The following is a 17,184-nucleotide window of genomic DNA, read 5'->3' as shown; positions in this document are numbered from 1 at the left end:
TCTGTCTCATCTCTGCTTCCTTCCACGGCAGACGTCTCCAAACCTACGTCCACATTCGCTGTCTACCGGTTCTCCCATTCAGTCCCCACCACCTCCAGCCCTCTCCTGGGAGGCTTAGGGGCAAGTAGCCATTAAGCCCGAGAGTCCAAAGCCCTCACTCATCTCTCTTACGGACCCTTCCCGCGGCCAGATCACTATGTTTGTGTGCCCCAGCCTAAGCCCTGGGCCTCCGTCTACACACAAGCACCTGGTGATCTTTCCCAGGCTTGTGGCTTTAAATACCACTCATATCTCTTGACTCACATCATTAAATGGCCAGCACTCCAGATTCCTGACCTCTATTTTAGGTACCATTGATCTCAAATTTAACATGTGTGGTCAAAACAGAATTCTCCACCCCCCCACCCTCCCTCCCCCTCCGCATAGGCTCCCCTTGCCACAACTGTACCGCTATCTAGTCACCCAGAGCCAGTGGTCCTTGCCCTTTCTCATTTCATGGCTGCCTCCTTATGTTTTTCTAAGTTTCAACATAAATGTCACCTCCTCAGAGAGATCTTCCCTGACCACCCACTGCATACATGTCCAACTCAGCTTCCTTAGGGCTCATCACAATTTATAACCCTGTTATTAATTGGATGCACTAGTTACACATACAGTCACACACACACACACACACACACACACACACACACACACACACACAGAGAGAGAGGAGGATAGGATGTAAGCTCCTTAAGAGCAGGGACACCAACTGCTTGGTTTATTATCTCCAGTCCCAAGCAAGGTGTGGAGCATACACAAGGGTTCAACAAGTATCTGCTAATGTCCAGCAGTCATTAAGCATTTTGTGAGGGCTCATGTCTCACATGCAGGTTTGACTCTAAGGCTGGTGTGTAAAGCAACAACAAGAGTCACATCTCTGAAATTCCTTAGGGAGGTGCCAAGTTGGAAACTAACATGCCAGCTTATTTTCCTCCAGGGAGGGAACAGATCACTGTTTCTAAACCTGCACCCAGATAAGGCTTGAGTTTAGAGCCCAGGTGTAGGAAAAAATGATGGAACTGCAATTCAGTGAGGTCAAGTGAAGCTCAAAGGGGCCACAGAGTCACTGTAGAGAAGGGCAGTGCTGTCTCCTCACTCATTTCTCTTTCAAAGTGTCATGGCTAAATTCCCAAGTTAGAGAACAAGCAAGGGGACTTCACAGTAGCACTGACCTGAACAATTACTGTATGCAGGCTCAGACTAAAGGGCCTCTGGCTTGCACTATTCTGACAAACTCTTCCAGCAGGACGAAGCCCAAGGGACTGCACAGCCTTTAGGGAGCCCAGCACAAGTAAAGCACCTCCATGGGAACTTTATTCATTGATCTAGCCGTGGTCTGTAGGAAAGAGATTACGGACCCCTCTTGTGGGGCACAGACTCCGTGCTGCTAGGGTCATTCTCAGAGTCATCTTTGGGTCTTGGCACAGGCTGGAACTTGAGCAAGACAGGCGGGGTGAAGATGGAAGTCTTCACAGGAGGGGATGGTGTCTCCTTGGTGTTGGGGGAGCCACTACAGGCCAAGGTCCTGTGCAGGAGACAGCCAACACATGTCCATGAGGTGGGATACCGGCACACAGAGCCATCAGAAGTACGCATGACAAAACTTAAGGCTGTGGGATGGCCTTCAATACATTTCTACTTCCATAATGCTCTCCCATGGATGTTTTGTTCCAGGCTGTTCATCACAGCAATGTTGGTGATTATGAAAGCCTGGAAACAATCAAACATCCATCAAAGAATGGCTAAAGGAACCATGGACACCATGCAGCAGACCATTCTGCAGCTGTTTAAGTTCTGATGATGGCCCAGCCCTGGTGCATGGCCCCACAATTCTGTGAGGATCTGATGATGCCAACAATGCCTTGCTTCTACATTTTGCATCATAACAACACTGCACAAGTGATTGCCGGCAACCCCTTCTCCATCACTCGGCAGTCAGTCACCTTCCTACTCTTCCATCCAACCAGGAGGTAGGATGATCTGATTGGATAGCTTATTGTTTCCACTTACACATAGTTCATGAATCTACATAATCAGGTTTAACCATGTTCATAATTTTATGTCTGCATAATATTCCATAATTCTGTGAATGCACATTTAAGCTGTTTCCATTTTTTCTCCTTTTACACTGCCATAAACACTTTTGTACACAGTCGCTTTTTTCTTTCCCTTAATCATCTCCTTGAATTGAAACTCTCCCAGAATTGAAAATACCAGAGCAAAGAATATGAGAACGTCTATGGCTCCTGACATTTTGATAAACTGCCTCTCAAAAGACTAACCTTAAACTTTGGTGATCCAAAAAGACCAGAGAAAGAGAGAAGATAACCCACATAATATGAGGAAATATTTTGCAGATCCTACGTCTGATAACAGACTTGTGTCTTTGGCAGTCCTTCAAAATATATTTACCATATGACCCAGCAATTCCACTTTTAAGACTATACCAAAGAAGGGGTGCCTGGGTGGCTCAGCCAGTTAAACGTCTAACTCTTGATTTCGGCTCAGGTCATGACCTCACAGTTTTGTGAGTTCAAGCCCCACTTTGGACTCTACACGGAGCCTGCGTGAGACTCTCCCTCTCTCTCTGTGCCTCCACTGCTCACACTCTTATCCTTCTCAAAAATAAAAAAAATATTTATAAAGAGTGTGCCCAAGAAAACTGAAAACTATGTCCTCACAGAAACTTGCACAGAAATGTTCATAACAGTATTATTCATACGAGCCAAAAATGGAAACAACCCAAATGCCCATCAACTGATGAACTGACAGATAAAATGTGGCATATCTACACAGTGGAATAATATTGTTCAACCATAAAAAAAAGTCAACCCATAGAATGTACACCACCAAAAAGGAACCCCAGTATAAACTATGGACTTTTGGGTGACGCTGAAGTGTCAATATAGGTTCATCAGTTGTTAAACGCACCACTCTGGTGGGGGATATTGACAATTAGGGAGGGTATTCATGTGTGGGGGCAGGGGACATGGAGGAAACTTCTGTACCTTCCTCTCAATTTTGTTGTAAACCTAAAACTGCTCTAAAAAAATTAAGTCTTAAAAAAGAAATTTAAAAAGCAGGAAATTCAGAACTGACACATGCTAGAACATGGATGAACCTTGTAAACGTTATCCTAAGTGAAAGCAGCCAGTCACCAGAGACCATGTTATTGTATGGTTTCATTTATATGAAATGTCCAGAATAGGCAAATCCACAGTGAAATGTTAGTGGTTGCCTCGGGATGGGGGAGAAAAGAACTGGGGGTGACAGCTTAGTGGTGCTAGAGTTTTTCCTTTTTTTTTATTGTAGTAAAATATGCACAAAATTTACCATTTTAACCACTATGTGTACCATTCAGTGGCATTATACACATTCACAGTGTTGTGGTGACCATCATCATTATCTATCTCCAGGACTTTTTCATCATCCCAAACAGAAACTGTACCAATTAAGCAACAACTCATCTCCTTCTCCCAGGCCCTGGTAACTTCTCACCTACTTTGTCTTTAGAATTCTGCCTACTCTAGATACTTCATGTAATGGGAACCAGACAATAACCTGTCCTTTTGTTCTGGCTTATCTCACTTATTTCAACATTCTATTATATGGATAGATCACATTTTGTTCATCTTGGGTACACCTGGCTTATTTTCTCCTTTTAGCCACTGTCAATACTGGAGCTATGAACACTCATATACAAGTATCTGTTTGAGTCTCCACTGCAATTCTTTCAGGCATATACCTACAAGTGGAATTACTGGGTCATATGGTAATTCTGTTTAGTGTTTTGAGGAACCACCATACCCTTTTTCCATGGTGGCTACACCCTTTTACATTCCCACCAGCCACACACTAGAGATTCCAATCTCTCCACATCCTCATCAACACTTGTCATTGTCTTTTTAAATTTATTTTATTTTTTAAAGTTTATTTATTTATTTATTTTGAGGGGGTGGAGGGGCAGAGAGAGAGAGAGAGAGGGGGAGGGAGGGAGAGAGAGAGGATGAATCCCAAGCAGGCTCCACACTGTCAGCACGGAGCCCAGCTCAGGGTTCAAACCCAAGAACTGTGGGATCATCACCTGAGCCGAAATCAAGAGTTGGAAGCTTAACCAACTGAGTCATCCAGGTGCCCCTTTTGTCTGTCTTTTTGATGGAAGTAGGTGGGAAGTAGTAGTTCACTGTGGTTTTCACTTGCATTTCCCTGATGTCTAATGATGTGGAGCATCTTTTCCTGTGTTTATTGGCCATGTTGTAGGTCTTCTTAGAAGAAATGTCTATTCAAGTCCTCTGCCCAATTTTAGAATGGGATTTTGATGATTTACAAATATTTTCTCCTATGGGTTGTTTTTTCACTCTCTCCTATTTGGCATGATGGAAATGTTCTAAAATTGGATTATGGTGATGGCTTCACAAATGTGAACATACAAAAAGCCACTTAAGTTGACACTGTAACTGGGTGAATTTATATGATACTATGTAAGTTATCTCAATAAAAGAATTTTTAGGAGCACCTGGGTGCTGTCAGTTAAGCATCCGAACGTTGATTTAGGCTAAGGTCGTGATCTCAGAGTTTGTGGGTTCGAGCCCCACATTGGGCTCTAGGTTGATAGTGCAGAACCTGCTTGGGATTCTCTTTCTCACTCCCTCTCTCTCTCTCTCTGCCCCTCCTCCACACTCTCTCCCTCAAAATAAAAAAACTTAAAAAAATTTTTTTAAATTTATTTAAGTATTTATTTGTGAGAGAGAATGTAAGCAAGGGAGGCACAGAGAGGGGGTCAGAGGATCCAAAGTGGGCTCCATGCTGACAGTGGAGAGCCCAATGTGGGGCTTGAGTCCATGAACCATGAGGTCATGACCTGAGCCAGAGTCAGATGCTCAACCGAGCCACCCAGGCACCCCCCCCCAAAAAAAATAATTTTTAAAAGAATTAAAACAGGGGTGCCTGGCTGGCTCTGTCGGTGGAGAATGCAACTCTTGATCTCTGGGTTGTGAGCTCGAGCCCCACATTAGGTGTAGAGATTATTTAAAAATAAAATCTTTAAAAAAAAAAAAAAAAGAATAGGGGCACCTGGGTGGCTTAATCGGTTAAACGTCCGACTTTGTCTCAGGTCATGATCTCATGGTCCGTGAGTTCGAGCCCCGCATTGGGCTCTGTGCTGACAGCTCAGAGCCTGGAGCCTGCTTCAGATTCTGTGTCTCCCTCTCTCTCTGCCCCTCCCCCGCTCTTGCTCTGTCTCTCTCTCTCTCTCAAAAATAAATAAAGATTTTAAAAAATTTAAAAAAAAAGAATAAAGCCATTTTATATTATTTTCACAGCAAAAATGAGTCTCTGCCTACAGCCTCGATAGCACAGGATTCTCTACTTTGGGCTTTTTGACAGGTATATAACATACATGCTAGCAACCTTAATGTGTACATCTTTCATTACTAAGTATGCCAAAAATATTTTTAAAGGTTTGCTTACTCTTTGGGTGTCATCTTGGATAAACTTTCCATCAACTAAATTTAGAATCAGCTTTATAGAACTGCGTAGGTTTCTTACAAAAGAAGCCATCTGAATTCTCACTCATTGCTAGTGGGAATACACAATGCTATAGCTACACTGGTAGTTTCTTCAAAACTGAACATATTATCACCATGTGATCAGCAATCATGCTCCTTGGTGAAAGAGTTGAAAACTTATGTCTGTAAAAAACCTGCACATCTATGTGTATAGCAGCTTTACTCATAATTACCAGAATTTGGAATCAGTCTTTCAGTAGATGAATGGATAAATAAACCACAGTACATCCAGACAATAGAATGTTATTCAGTGCTAAAAAGAAAGGAGCTATCAAGCCATGAAAAGACATGGAGGAAATTTAAAAGTGAGTATTACTAAGTGAAATAAGCCAATCTGGAAAGGCCACATACTGTAGGATTCCAAGTATATGACATTCTGGAAAAGGCAAAACTGTGGAGACAATAAAAAGATCAGTGGTTGTCAGGGGTTACAGGAGAGGGAGGGGCACAGAGCATTTTGAGGACAATGAAACTATTCTGTATGATACTATAATGGTGGACACATGTCATTATACATTCGTCCAAACCCACAGAATGTACAACACCAAGAGTGAGCCCAAACATATGACTTCTGGGTGATAATGATGTGGCATGGTAGGTTCATCAATTTAAGGTGGGGAATGTTGATAGTGGGGGTGCCTGTGTAGGGACAGGGGGTAGAGGGGAGCTCTCAGTACTTTGTCAGTTTGCTGTGAATATAAAACTCCTCTAAAAAACAGTATTTTTTTTTTTTATGTCATCTGAAGCAGTGAAGTGGTCAGTTTAAATATATACTTTGAAATAACACTCCATGGAATGACATGGGAAATACTTAACAACACCCTAAGTGGAAAAAACAGGCGACTAAAAAACAAACCAACAACCATATTCAGTAAATCCCTGCTTTGCAAGACACATGTCTATAAACCTTAGGGCTGCCCACAGTCGACAGAATTGTTTCTAGTGGGTCTCTGAGCTGCTTGTTTCTGATTCTTGCCATTACAAACACTAGGAAGGGGGAGTGACTTTTCCAGCACCCTATTACATTAGGGTCTTTTCATGAAACGCAAAGGACTATCATACAGAACGTTTTTCTGGCCCTCATGCACACTGCCATGATGCCATCAAGCCAGGCAAGCCAGGATGGTGTCAAAGGCATGCTTACCAGGGGTAGCCAGGGCAATGAAGCTGATGTGCACTGTTTCCAGCCAAGTACGAGAAATGGAAGCCTCTGGGGTTGAGGACCAAGGGGGTCAGATCAACCATGTGGCTGCAAGACAGAGCGGAGAGAGTAACATCAGCTCTGGGCTCCTCCCAGGCAGGCCCTTCCCAGCCTCATTGCACACAGAGCAGAACCGAGCCTCGATTCCTTCCCTATTAAATGGGAATAACAACCCCTCAGGATTATTGTGAGGATTAACAAGGTAGGGAAGAAATGGCAACCGAGTGTTGGCACACAAGCTACCCAAAACACTCTTTTTTCATTTGCCCCAAGTTTAAATTCCACCTCTTTGGGTTCGATGACAGGCCAGCCCAGTTTAATTTCACTTCAGACCTTGTAACTTCCAACTTCTCTATCTGCGGTATAGAAACAAAATCTTAGGACAAGTTTGGGGGCCTCGCTGAGAAAAAAAAACACCTTATACAGGAACCAGGGGAAGTACATGACTGTCCTTCATTTGACAAATACGTCAGGGTCATCCTCAGTGCCCACCTCGAACTTGGTGTTAGGGTAACAGAGAATGTGATGGGGGCTGGGAACTGACAGAGGATGGGGGTCTGCCTGGAGTGAGAGTGCGGGATAAGGGGAGATTAGCAGGGACAGGCAGATAGGAAGGCACACTGCAGAGGCACCTAGAGAGTAGCAAGAACACCACCCATGAGGCGAGGCAGGTGTGGGGCTAGAGACATTGGGGGGCAGCCATGGTTCTCCACCTGTCCTTTGGGCACCCCAGAATTCTGCCCAGTGTTTTGGGGACTGCCTCACTCAGCTGAAGCACAGCAGGTAAAACTCTGTGCCTCCAACCCTTCAACAAGAGCAGACCCCTTTTCATCTGCTTTATCCGTCACCATTCCACCCAAGATAGTGCCTGCAGATAGAGTTCTGCCACTTAAAAACAAAGTTCTGAGAGCCACTGCTGTGGGCCCAGGAGAACCACTGGGGTGGTTCTGAGCAAGGGGCAGAGGCTGCCCTTCCTGGGACCACATGAGTGGGGGATGCGCTCACTGACCGACTTGCTGGGCAGAGGAGGGAAGGGGCCAAAGACCCTAGGCATAGTGTAGACAGAGGGTGATGAGGCCACCATGGAGGCCACAGTAGTAGCAGTGGATGGCAGTGGTGGAGGTGGCAGCACGGTTGGTGGCAGGCATGGGGAGGTGGACCGGTCTTGCAAAAAGATGGGTTCTGGTTTCTTCAGTTTTGGCTTTCTTCTCTTCTTCTTGGCATCTGTGACAAAAGGGACCAGTGAGTGCCTACCCCACAGCCAGAACAGGATAGAGTGGGAGCCCAACAGTAGTATAGGGTCTTCACAAGGTTCCTCCCCCAAAAGGGACCGCATGATAATGCCTAGAGCCACTGTTGACAGGCACCAACATGTACCATCTCATCAGCCCATAACTATCCCATGGGGAAAAGGTATTTTTGTCTCTCTTACAGATACAACTGTAAGCTCCAAGTGTACAAGGCACAGGCAGGATCCATACCCCAACTGTCTGACTCCAAGGCCAGAATTTCAGGGGAAGTCACAGAGTATCACTACCAACAAGGGCTTGGCTTGCCCTAGGCAAGTCAGTCTGCCACCTATGCCCAAGCACTGTGGAAAGCTCCTGAGTCTGCCAGCACCTTCATGAGGTATCCAGGCTCTGGACAGTAAGCTCACCAACTACACTCAGCCCCAGGGCCATCCTAAGGGTGTGCAAAGGCTCCTTTTTCTGTAAGGAAACCCATATGTACAAGGTCTTACAGAGGTGGGCTCAGGGAGGGAATCTTTGAGAAGCAGGACCCTCAGGCCTACCCCCTCTCCTCTTTCTGTATTAGGTTTTCTTCCTATATTCAACAAGTCTGGCTATTTCTACTGTTCAGAGTTATAGGAAACCAGCAAAGTGGGTGTGAACAAGTGCCTCATACAACCCATTAGAACGGCTCATCTAGAATGATGATCACCACCACCAAAGAGCACTGACCCAGAGCTAAGAGCCTGAGCCTCAGAGCAACCCAAGCCTGAGTTCAATTCCAGATTCTACTTACTATGTGACATTGTTGTCACATAGTTGGCTACCCTCCCTGGGCTTCTATGCTCTCTTTCATAAAATGAGGATAAATAGGATCAACACTACCTTGGGAGACTATGGTAGGAGCTACATATGCCATGGGTTGGGATGAAATGGTGACATGGAGCACTCACACTTTCCATCATGGAAAGTAGGACCCCCAGGTGAGCCAGGCTTCCTAACATAATGAAGCAAGCAGCTCCACTGCTAGGTAGTCTATCACTGAAGACAAATGCACTGAAAGAACTGAACCCAAATCTAATCAAGGCTTTAGAACGACTGTCCAAGACATACAGGCAGAATGGGCCGCCTGGGTGGCACAGTCGGTTAAGAGTCAGACTCTTGATCTCAGCTCAGGTCATATCTCACAGTTTGTGAGTTCAAGCCCCGCATTGGGCTCTGTGCTGACAGCAGGGAGCCTGCTTAGGAGTCTGTCTCTCCTTTTCTCTGCCCCTTCCCTGCTTGTGTGCACTGTTTCTGTCTCAAAATAAATAAACTTAAACACACAGACACACAGACACACAGACACACACACACACACACACACAGGCAGAGGAGAATAAAACAAACAACACCAATGAGCCATAACAACAGATATAAACCCATTAAGTGGATTACCCCAAAGGACAATGCAGTTCTTCAAGTTGATGGCAGGGGGGACAAAAGTGAGGGCATCCCATCTCAAGAGGTTTCAACAGATGTGGCCACTATACTCATTTGCCATCCCTGTGTGGTCATTAAAGTGGCCCCTTCCATTTCACTCTTACAAATGTCCTAATATGGACACAAAGTATATAGCCATCCTAGTAATGGAAAGTCAGAGGCTGAACACCAACCTAAGTATCAGCTAATATTATGGAACTGTTGTCAATTATGTCCGGGGTAACACTGTGATTACAAAATATCCTTTTAAAAAAAAATTTGGGGGTGCCTCGGTGGCGCAGTCGGTTAGGCATCCGACTTCAGCCAGGTCACAATCTCGCGGTCCGTGAGTTCGAGCACCGCGTCAGGCTCTGGGCTGATGGCTCGGAGCCTGGAGCCTGTTTCCGATTCTGTGTCTCCCTCTCTCTCTGCCCCTCCCCCGTTCATGCTCTGTCTCTCTCTGTCCCAAAAATAAATAAAAAAGTTGAAAAAAATTTTTTTATAAAAAAAAAAATTTTTTTAAATGTTTACTCATTTTTGAGAGACAAAGCATGAGCAGGGGAGGGGCAGAGAGAGAGGGAGACACGCAATCCAGAGCAGGCTCCAGGCTCTGAGCTGTCAGCACAGAGCCTGACTTGGGGCTCAACCCCACGAGCTATGACATCATGACCTGGGCGGAAGACACACTCAACTGAGCCACCCAGGCGTCCCACAAAATGTCTTTAATATCTAAAAAAGCATTCTAAAGTATTGAAGAATACAATGATGTCTGAGATTTCCCCTAAAATGCTCCAGAAAAAGAAAAGGGGGGATGAAGCAAGCATGGCAAGATGGGGATAATTGCAGAAGCTGAAGGGAGACCAGTATCTGAGTGTTCACTGCAGTCTCCAGTTTTGTTTATGTTCGTTTTCATAAAAAAGACTCAAAAAATAAACACCAAACAATCGAAAACGTACCAAGCACAGGATCAGGGATCAGGGATCCTAAGTCAGGTGTGCTGGCAGAGATTGACCCTCACCCTGGGAGTAGAGGTGCACGCGGTGGATGCTCCTCTTCAGCTGTTCCAGGCGCTGGTGCATTTCCAGGGCACCCATGCTGTTGCAACAATTCAGCTCCCCCTGGACTGCACAGAAAAACTTCGCCTACAACAAGGGGAGAGGCAGGGCAGGAAGAAGCGGGAGAGGTGACACAGCTGCCTACAGCACTCCCCACGCTGGGCCTCCTGGGCCTCCTGGAAGACCCTACCCTGCAGCTCCACCTACGCCCGACGGCCCTCCCCACACCCGCTCCAAACCTCCAGTCTTCAGAGCTCCGCCCCATCCCCCGAAGCCCCGCCGGCGGACTCGCACCCAGAGGAAGGAGAGGAGCCCGCGCCCCTCGTACTCGGCCAGCTTGCCCTTGCGCACCACCCTCTCGGCCAGCGCGGGGTTGCGGTCGATGCTGCGAAAGAGGCGGCGCAGCGCGCGCTCCGTGTAGGTGGCCGCCTGCCTCTCGAAGTCCTCCTCGGAGATGAGCTGGCAGAAGGTCACGCTCTGGGAGAACTCGCTGTCGAACTCGTCAAGGACCTCCATCCGAGAGGCGCTGCGGGCTGGCTCGGGTGGCCTGGGGGCGGAGCGGTCGTCGGGGCGGGGCCACCGAGGCTCCAGGCGCGCCGACTCCCACCCGCCTCGGGCCAGGAGAGAGGGGCAGCTCCCGAAGGGCCCGGGATCGGTAGCCGAGGGCGGGCCGGGACCCACCTGCTCTCTTTCCCACAGCCGCCGAGCCTACGCAGCCTCTCTCCGCGAGCCGCAGCCACCGTCCCGACCGTTCTAGCCAATCCCCCTGGAGCTCTCTAGCAGGGGGCCAATTCGCGCGAGGGGGACGCACGTGACAATGCCCGCTGCTCTGGGCATGCGCTCTGGCGCCTTCGACGGAGCGAATACTCGCGCGAGCGCGCGGTGGAACCCTGGTCCTGATGGGGTCCCGCAAGACTTGATGAGGGAGCGGGCAAGGCACGCAGAGAACATGGTCCGCACCCAAACTCTTTTTTAGGCCCTCACTCCTCCTTGCTCCGACAGCTCACCATCTCTCCTTGCGGTCTGTAGACAACACCCTAAGGACTTCACTCAGCCCCTGACTCATCTGCCCCAGACTTCACTCTTCCACTCCTGATTTACTCTCCAGCATCAAATCCACCCACCCCTCCCCAGCTTCTATCTTCTCTCTTCCCCTGTATAACTCAATACTTTGTGTTACTTTGCTCAATACTTTATGTTGCCTCTTCAGCATCTAGCTGCTCCTTATGGGTTTAAGAAGGTCCTATCTTCATGGTACCATCTTGGACAATTTAGCCCACTCTGAGGTTCCAACTCAGGGCTGACTTAACTAACCCTAACTTATATCTCAGGCTCAGACCTTCCTTGAGTTCCAAAACCACATCCAAGTGTCCGATGGGGAAGTTTTGGGGGCATCTTATGCTGCACACATAAGATTGGCATATAGGTTCTTCTCTCCCAACCCCAAACCTGCTTCTTTTCTCCTCTCCTACTTGGTCAGCGATGACACCACCATCCACCCCAACCACTAACAGGGGGGTGCACCCTGGATTGCTTCCTTCCTATCACCTCCACCGCCCTTCACCCCCAACAATCCATGGAGTGTACCTGATAAGTCTAGACAATTTTCACCTCCCACCACCAAGCCACCAACCCTCTAGGCTCTGCTGTCCCCAACATCGGGCCCTCACTTCCTCCTGCTTTGAGGTCAGAGAGCAAGATGGAAACAACCAAGGAGGAAAAATGTTCTAGCCTAGGAGGACAAATAGACTTAGATACACCTGGGTTCAAATCTTCATCCTGCTTCCTGACCCTGTGTAACTTAAAATGAGACTTTACTTTGAAATATGTAGTATGTGCCTTTTTATAAACAGCAGAAGCATCCTCTGAGGGGTAGAGTAGACCCCTAATTAATCTTCCCCCATGTTCTGCTAATAATACTTTACACTTTATGTACTTATTTGTATTTTTTTTAGTTGTATCAGTCCCCTCCTCTGTGCCAGGCACTGCCAAGAGAGATATAAAAAGGGATATTGTCCCTGCCCTCAGGGTCTAATGAGGACTTCAGCCACAAGGAGAAATTTCAATCTAACATGCTCTGCTGGAGGAATATTGGATGTTGTGGAGCCCAGGAAAGGCTTCCCCTAGGACGGAACATTTGAGCAGAACCCTGAGTTCAAAAAACATCCCCCAGCAAGGGCGAGAGACAGATGTATGAGAGTCTCCAGGCAGTGGGCACAGAATCTACACAGAAGGATGGCCACCTCCAAGCATGCATGCCTGGGCTTCTACCCTCAGGGTGGGGTGAAGCTGGCATCTTGATGTGCTCAGCCAGGAGTGAGGGGTATTCCCAAAGGCCCATCTGGAAACCTGGGCCTCCTCTTAAAGGAGACAGGCTTGAATAACTGTCGCTGGGCACAGAAAAGCCTTTTGCATTGTGTCAGGTCCTGATGGTGGAGCCGGCCCTGCAAGCATGCCTGGGGCCTGGCTCTTTGACAGTTCCTTTAATTGTAGCTGTTAGGATGGGCATGCCAGGCATCTCTTGGTCCCTTCTGCAGTCTCAGGGCAGCACACGTCCCTGTAAGAAAACAAGCTGACATGGTTGATGGGCATCACCTGTGGTCTGCATATCCCAAGTCCACCTACCCAGCCCAGATAGTGCTGCTCCTAAGATCCCAGGACAATGTTCTCTCCAGAGCCTGACCCTCCCCAAGCCCTCAGGGAGGCCTGGGTGCAGTTCATCTGCACATGGTCAAGGTTGAGCTGGGTCTGAGCCAGACCCTGGCATACCCTTCATGCAATACAGTGAATCTTCATTTCTCCACAAAGCCCTGACCAAACCTGGAGTCCCCAGTCTTACCCAGGGAGTTGGTGTGGAAAGATCCTCTTCAAACCAGAGTTCTTCTGATCCCAGGGCCTCTGCCCCTGCTCCTGTCCAGCAGTATCCCAGAAGGAGAATTTGTGGGATGATCCCCCAGTTCTGCACTCACCTAATCCTCTGATGGAGGGTCCAGCCCAGTTCCACACCTGCTCCTGCTAGGAAGTGGAGCGAGGCAGCAAAACTCCCTCCCCTCAGGCACTGTGGGTGGTGGGCTGGGCCTGACCGATGCCCTTTCATCATTGCACTGCTTCCCAGCGGCCCACAGTAGTGCAACAGGGAAAGAGTGTCAGGCAGGCCTGCCAGCGCCTCTCCTGGTGGTGGTCAGTGAGGATCTGAGACCTGGAATGCAGGCCCACTGGGGTGGGGCCCCGAGGCCTGGGGGAAGGGTGCCCTCTGACCCTAGAGGCCCAGGCCTGGCCAGGATCTCAAGTTTCCATGGAGAAGGGAGTGAGCTGGGGATGGAGGTGGGGGGAGGGGAGGGCCTGCAGGCCCAAGGGGCCCGGCCTGAGGAGGGTTGTGGTGTGGGGGAGGGGGGGTCCCCAAGGCTGGTCCCAGATGCTTTGACAATATCATTGCACTGCTTCTCAAAGCACAGTAGTGCAACCTCGTCAGAGCAGCTGGGGCCAGCAGGGGAGACCCGCATGGTCCCCAGTAAGTGCAGAGCGGGAAGCTCAACCGTGGGTGGGTGGGGCTAGAATCCCTGTTCAAGACCACAGGGAGGGGAAGAGGATTTCAACAGGGCTGCTGTCCTGGAGATAGTCAGAAGGTCTGGGACTTTCTCCAGGCACTCTCCACACTGCGGTGCGGGAGAAACCCCAGACTGAGGGGTAGCTCCAACCCAGGAGCGGGAGAGGACGGGGGAGGGGGTAAACACACAAAGGAGAGGGGCCCGTGCTCCACCGCAGTCCGAAGCCCACTCGTGCACGGAGCGAGGGTGGGTACACCCCGATGACCCTACTCCCTCACTCGACCCAGGTCTGCAAGAGAAGGAGGGTGGCCCCATTCCGATCCACGCGCCCCTGTCGGCTTACGCCCCCATCCCTGGCCCCTAGTCCCCAACTCCGCTCCGTGTTCAGTCCTAAAGATTCTCTGCCTGGAGGCCCAGAGCGAAGCAAAAGAACGGGGGGGGGGGGGCGGGGCGTCCCGCCCTGCTGGAGTCCCCTGCGGAGAAGGCGCCAGGGATCCGAGCTGCGCCCCTCCGCACAGTCCCACCGGGTAGGGCCGCCCTGCCTGTGCTCTCCACCTCGGACCCTGCTACTCACGCGGCGGGACACACCTTTCGAACCAGGCCAGGCCAGGACGCGGAAGGTTAGCAGGAGAAAGGTCTTAGCGGTTGTTCGCTCCCCTCGTACCCATCAGAACGACCCCGCACCTCGTGGCGCCCTCTTGCTCACCGGCTCCATCTTTAACCCGCTGACAGTCGGCGGGGCCCGGCCCCCGGCTTCTTAGCATAACGCCGCGCTCATTGGCCGGAGCCAACGCGGGGCTTCTCTTTCCGCACGCCTATTGGCTAAAACCGGAGCGATTTCAAAATAGCCTCCGGGCCTGCATTGGCCGGGCGCGGGCCAAGTCCCAGGCTCCGTGGTTTTAACAATGAGTACTACAAACACTTTCTCCTCATTCATAACTTATCAAAAGGAATTTTACCCGCCTTTTCTCGGCTCCAGTCTCCGCGAGTTTAGAAGCAGCGCCCGCGAGAGCGCTTAGAAGCCCGGGGCGGGGGGGGGGAGGGGGTGGCGTCCGCGCAGCTGAGCTCGCTGGGAAGAGGGCTGCGATCCTAAGAATTCTGAAACCCTGAAACCTGTGTCTAGCCTGCTGTGGAGCAGGGCTGCTTCGTTTTGCGTGCTCACATCCCTCCCTGTGTCTCCCGGATTTGATATTCAGCTGCATTGGGTTTCCCGGCTGGGTAGCTCCCCTCCCCACCAAACCCCACCTAATCGTCCTGCTTGACCAGAACGGGTTTGCCTGAAGCAAGCCGGTTAGGTCTGCAGAGATCCGGTCCTGGAGCCCAGGGAGCCTTGTGGATCTGTGGGAGGTATGGGGAAGTGGGGGTCGACTTGGGTCCATTTTGTAGATAAGCATTCATTAAGTGCCTAACCAAGGCTGATGACCCAAAAGGATATACATTGGCCCTCACACAGCTGCAGTGTGTGTGTGTGTGTGTGTGTGTGTGTGTGTGTGTGTGTAGGCGGGGCGATGCTTAGGCTACATTGCTTCTGTCCCTTCCCATACCGCCCCCGCCCCCCATTTTATTCTCAGTCCAATGGCTGAGAGTAAATGTTTTTGAGGCAGGCAGAGCTGGGTTTAAATCTTTACCAACTTGCTGCCTCCTCTGCAAAATTAAGATGATAATTGAGCCTGCTTCAGGGTTGTTGCCAGGAGCAAATGAGATGCTGTGTAAATCCTTGGCCCAGCACCTGACAGTGTTCAATAAATGAGTGCTCTACTGCTACCGCAATTTAATTTTTGGTCTTGTCCTGCATTCTGTCTGCAGCTATCTTATATGCTCCCACAGCTTCAGCCTTGGTTCCCCAAGGATTCCTATGTGCTGTGCACTTTTTGATTCTGCTATTAATCTAGTTGTACTCCAATCCTGTCACAGGTCAGGTGAGTGATGGGAGAGGAGGTTAAACTTGTAGACAATGTCTGAGAGGTTTGGCAGTGGAGGGGTCAGGAGCTCTGTGTTTGACTAGAGCAGGAGCTCATGGGTTGGGAGAGTGGGGAAGTAATGGTTCAGCACCTACATGTGACCCACCTCCCCTCAAGTCTCACAATTGGTTAGAGCTATTCTCCCACCCACATAACGCCAACAGATTTCTCACCTGCAGTGTGCTCTGCCCACATTCCTCCAAGCCTCTTCCAACCAGTTGCCACCCCCAGCATCTCCTTGGGCTCTTGTATTCTCATTCAGGAAAAGTGTCACTCTCTACCCCCAGCAGCTCCCTTAAACCCCTCCCCTCCTATATAAACAGCCACACCTGGGCCAAGTTTAGCAAATCCAGGAAGCCTGTAGTCTCCACCATAACCTCTAGAGGTCACCTACACACCAGCAAAACTAACTGTTCCCTTCATTAGGGCCCTCCTATTTATTGTTCCTGCCTTTAAGTTGCAATGTTTTGCTTGCCCAAATTGTGACTGTCCTTCCAGGAAGCCTTCTCAGATATCTGCAGGTAGCAGTTCTTTGTGGTTACTTTCCCTTGCAATATCTTTTGAAGTTCTGTAATCTCCTTGGGACCCTGGAAGGTTGTAATGGGGGCTAGAGATGCCCACATACCCAGGCAGGCTAGGGTGTGAGGGGTGCCATTTGCACCAAGAGTGAGGGAACTTGTGATGTTAATTTCCAACAGATGGGCAGTCTTGGTTTGGTGCTGAATCGAAGACAAATGTCAAGACTGCCACAAATGCTAGAGGAGACGTGCCAGGCAGAACAGGGACCCACCTCAAGGGATGAGGGCACTAGAGAACTTGTGCTTCATTATAACTGGCAGGCAGTGGGCCTACTGTTCATCCTGCTGAGGCCCTGGCCCTGGTCATAGCCCTTAACAGAAGATTGATGAAGCTCAGGGGCTAGGAAACTGGAGTCACTTGCTATTAGAGCATCTAAGGATAGAGAAGGGTGTTGTGATGGCCCAGGGCAGTGCTGGAGTACATGAAAGAGCATCAAGGTTTGGACAGGTTTAGCTGTCATTCCGTGCTGGAGTACATGAAAGAGCATCAAGGTTTGGACAGGTTTAGCTGTCATTCCGTGCTGGAGACAAGGGGTTTTGCA

General features: G+C 49.3%; 1 protein-coding gene across 1 annotated transcript; it reads right to left on the bottom strand.

The window, feature by feature from the left end:
• Positions 1 to 1,328: 1,328 nt before the first annotated feature.
• Positions 1,329 to 11,330, bottom strand: LOC121023013 (uncharacterized). Its single transcript, XM_040464637.1, has 7 exons — positions 11,237 to 11,330; positions 10,850 to 11,102; positions 10,519 to 10,642; positions 7,820 to 8,034; positions 7,096 to 7,166; positions 6,754 to 6,858; positions 1,329 to 1,567 (listed from the first exon to the last, which is right to left on the bottom strand). The coding sequence occupies exons 2-7, from the start codon at positions 11,069 to 11,071 to the stop codon at positions 1,393 to 1,395; spliced, it is 912 nt and encodes a 303-aa protein (XP_040320571.1). The 5' UTR covers positions 11,072 to 11,102; positions 11,237 to 11,330; the 3' UTR covers positions 1,329 to 1,392.
• Positions 11,331 to 17,184: the final 5,854 nt, after the last annotated feature.

This window comes from Herpailurus yagouaroundi, unplaced genomic scaffold, assembly GCF_014898765.1.
Source record: "Herpailurus yagouaroundi ecotype Mexico unplaced genomic scaffold, PumYag 490, whole genome shotgun sequence".
Taxonomy (NCBI): domain Eukaryota; kingdom Metazoa; phylum Chordata; class Mammalia; order Carnivora; family Felidae; genus Herpailurus; species Herpailurus yagouaroundi.
Note: the sequence above shows the minus strand (reverse complement) of the source record. Positions and strands in the feature narration are given on the sequence as shown.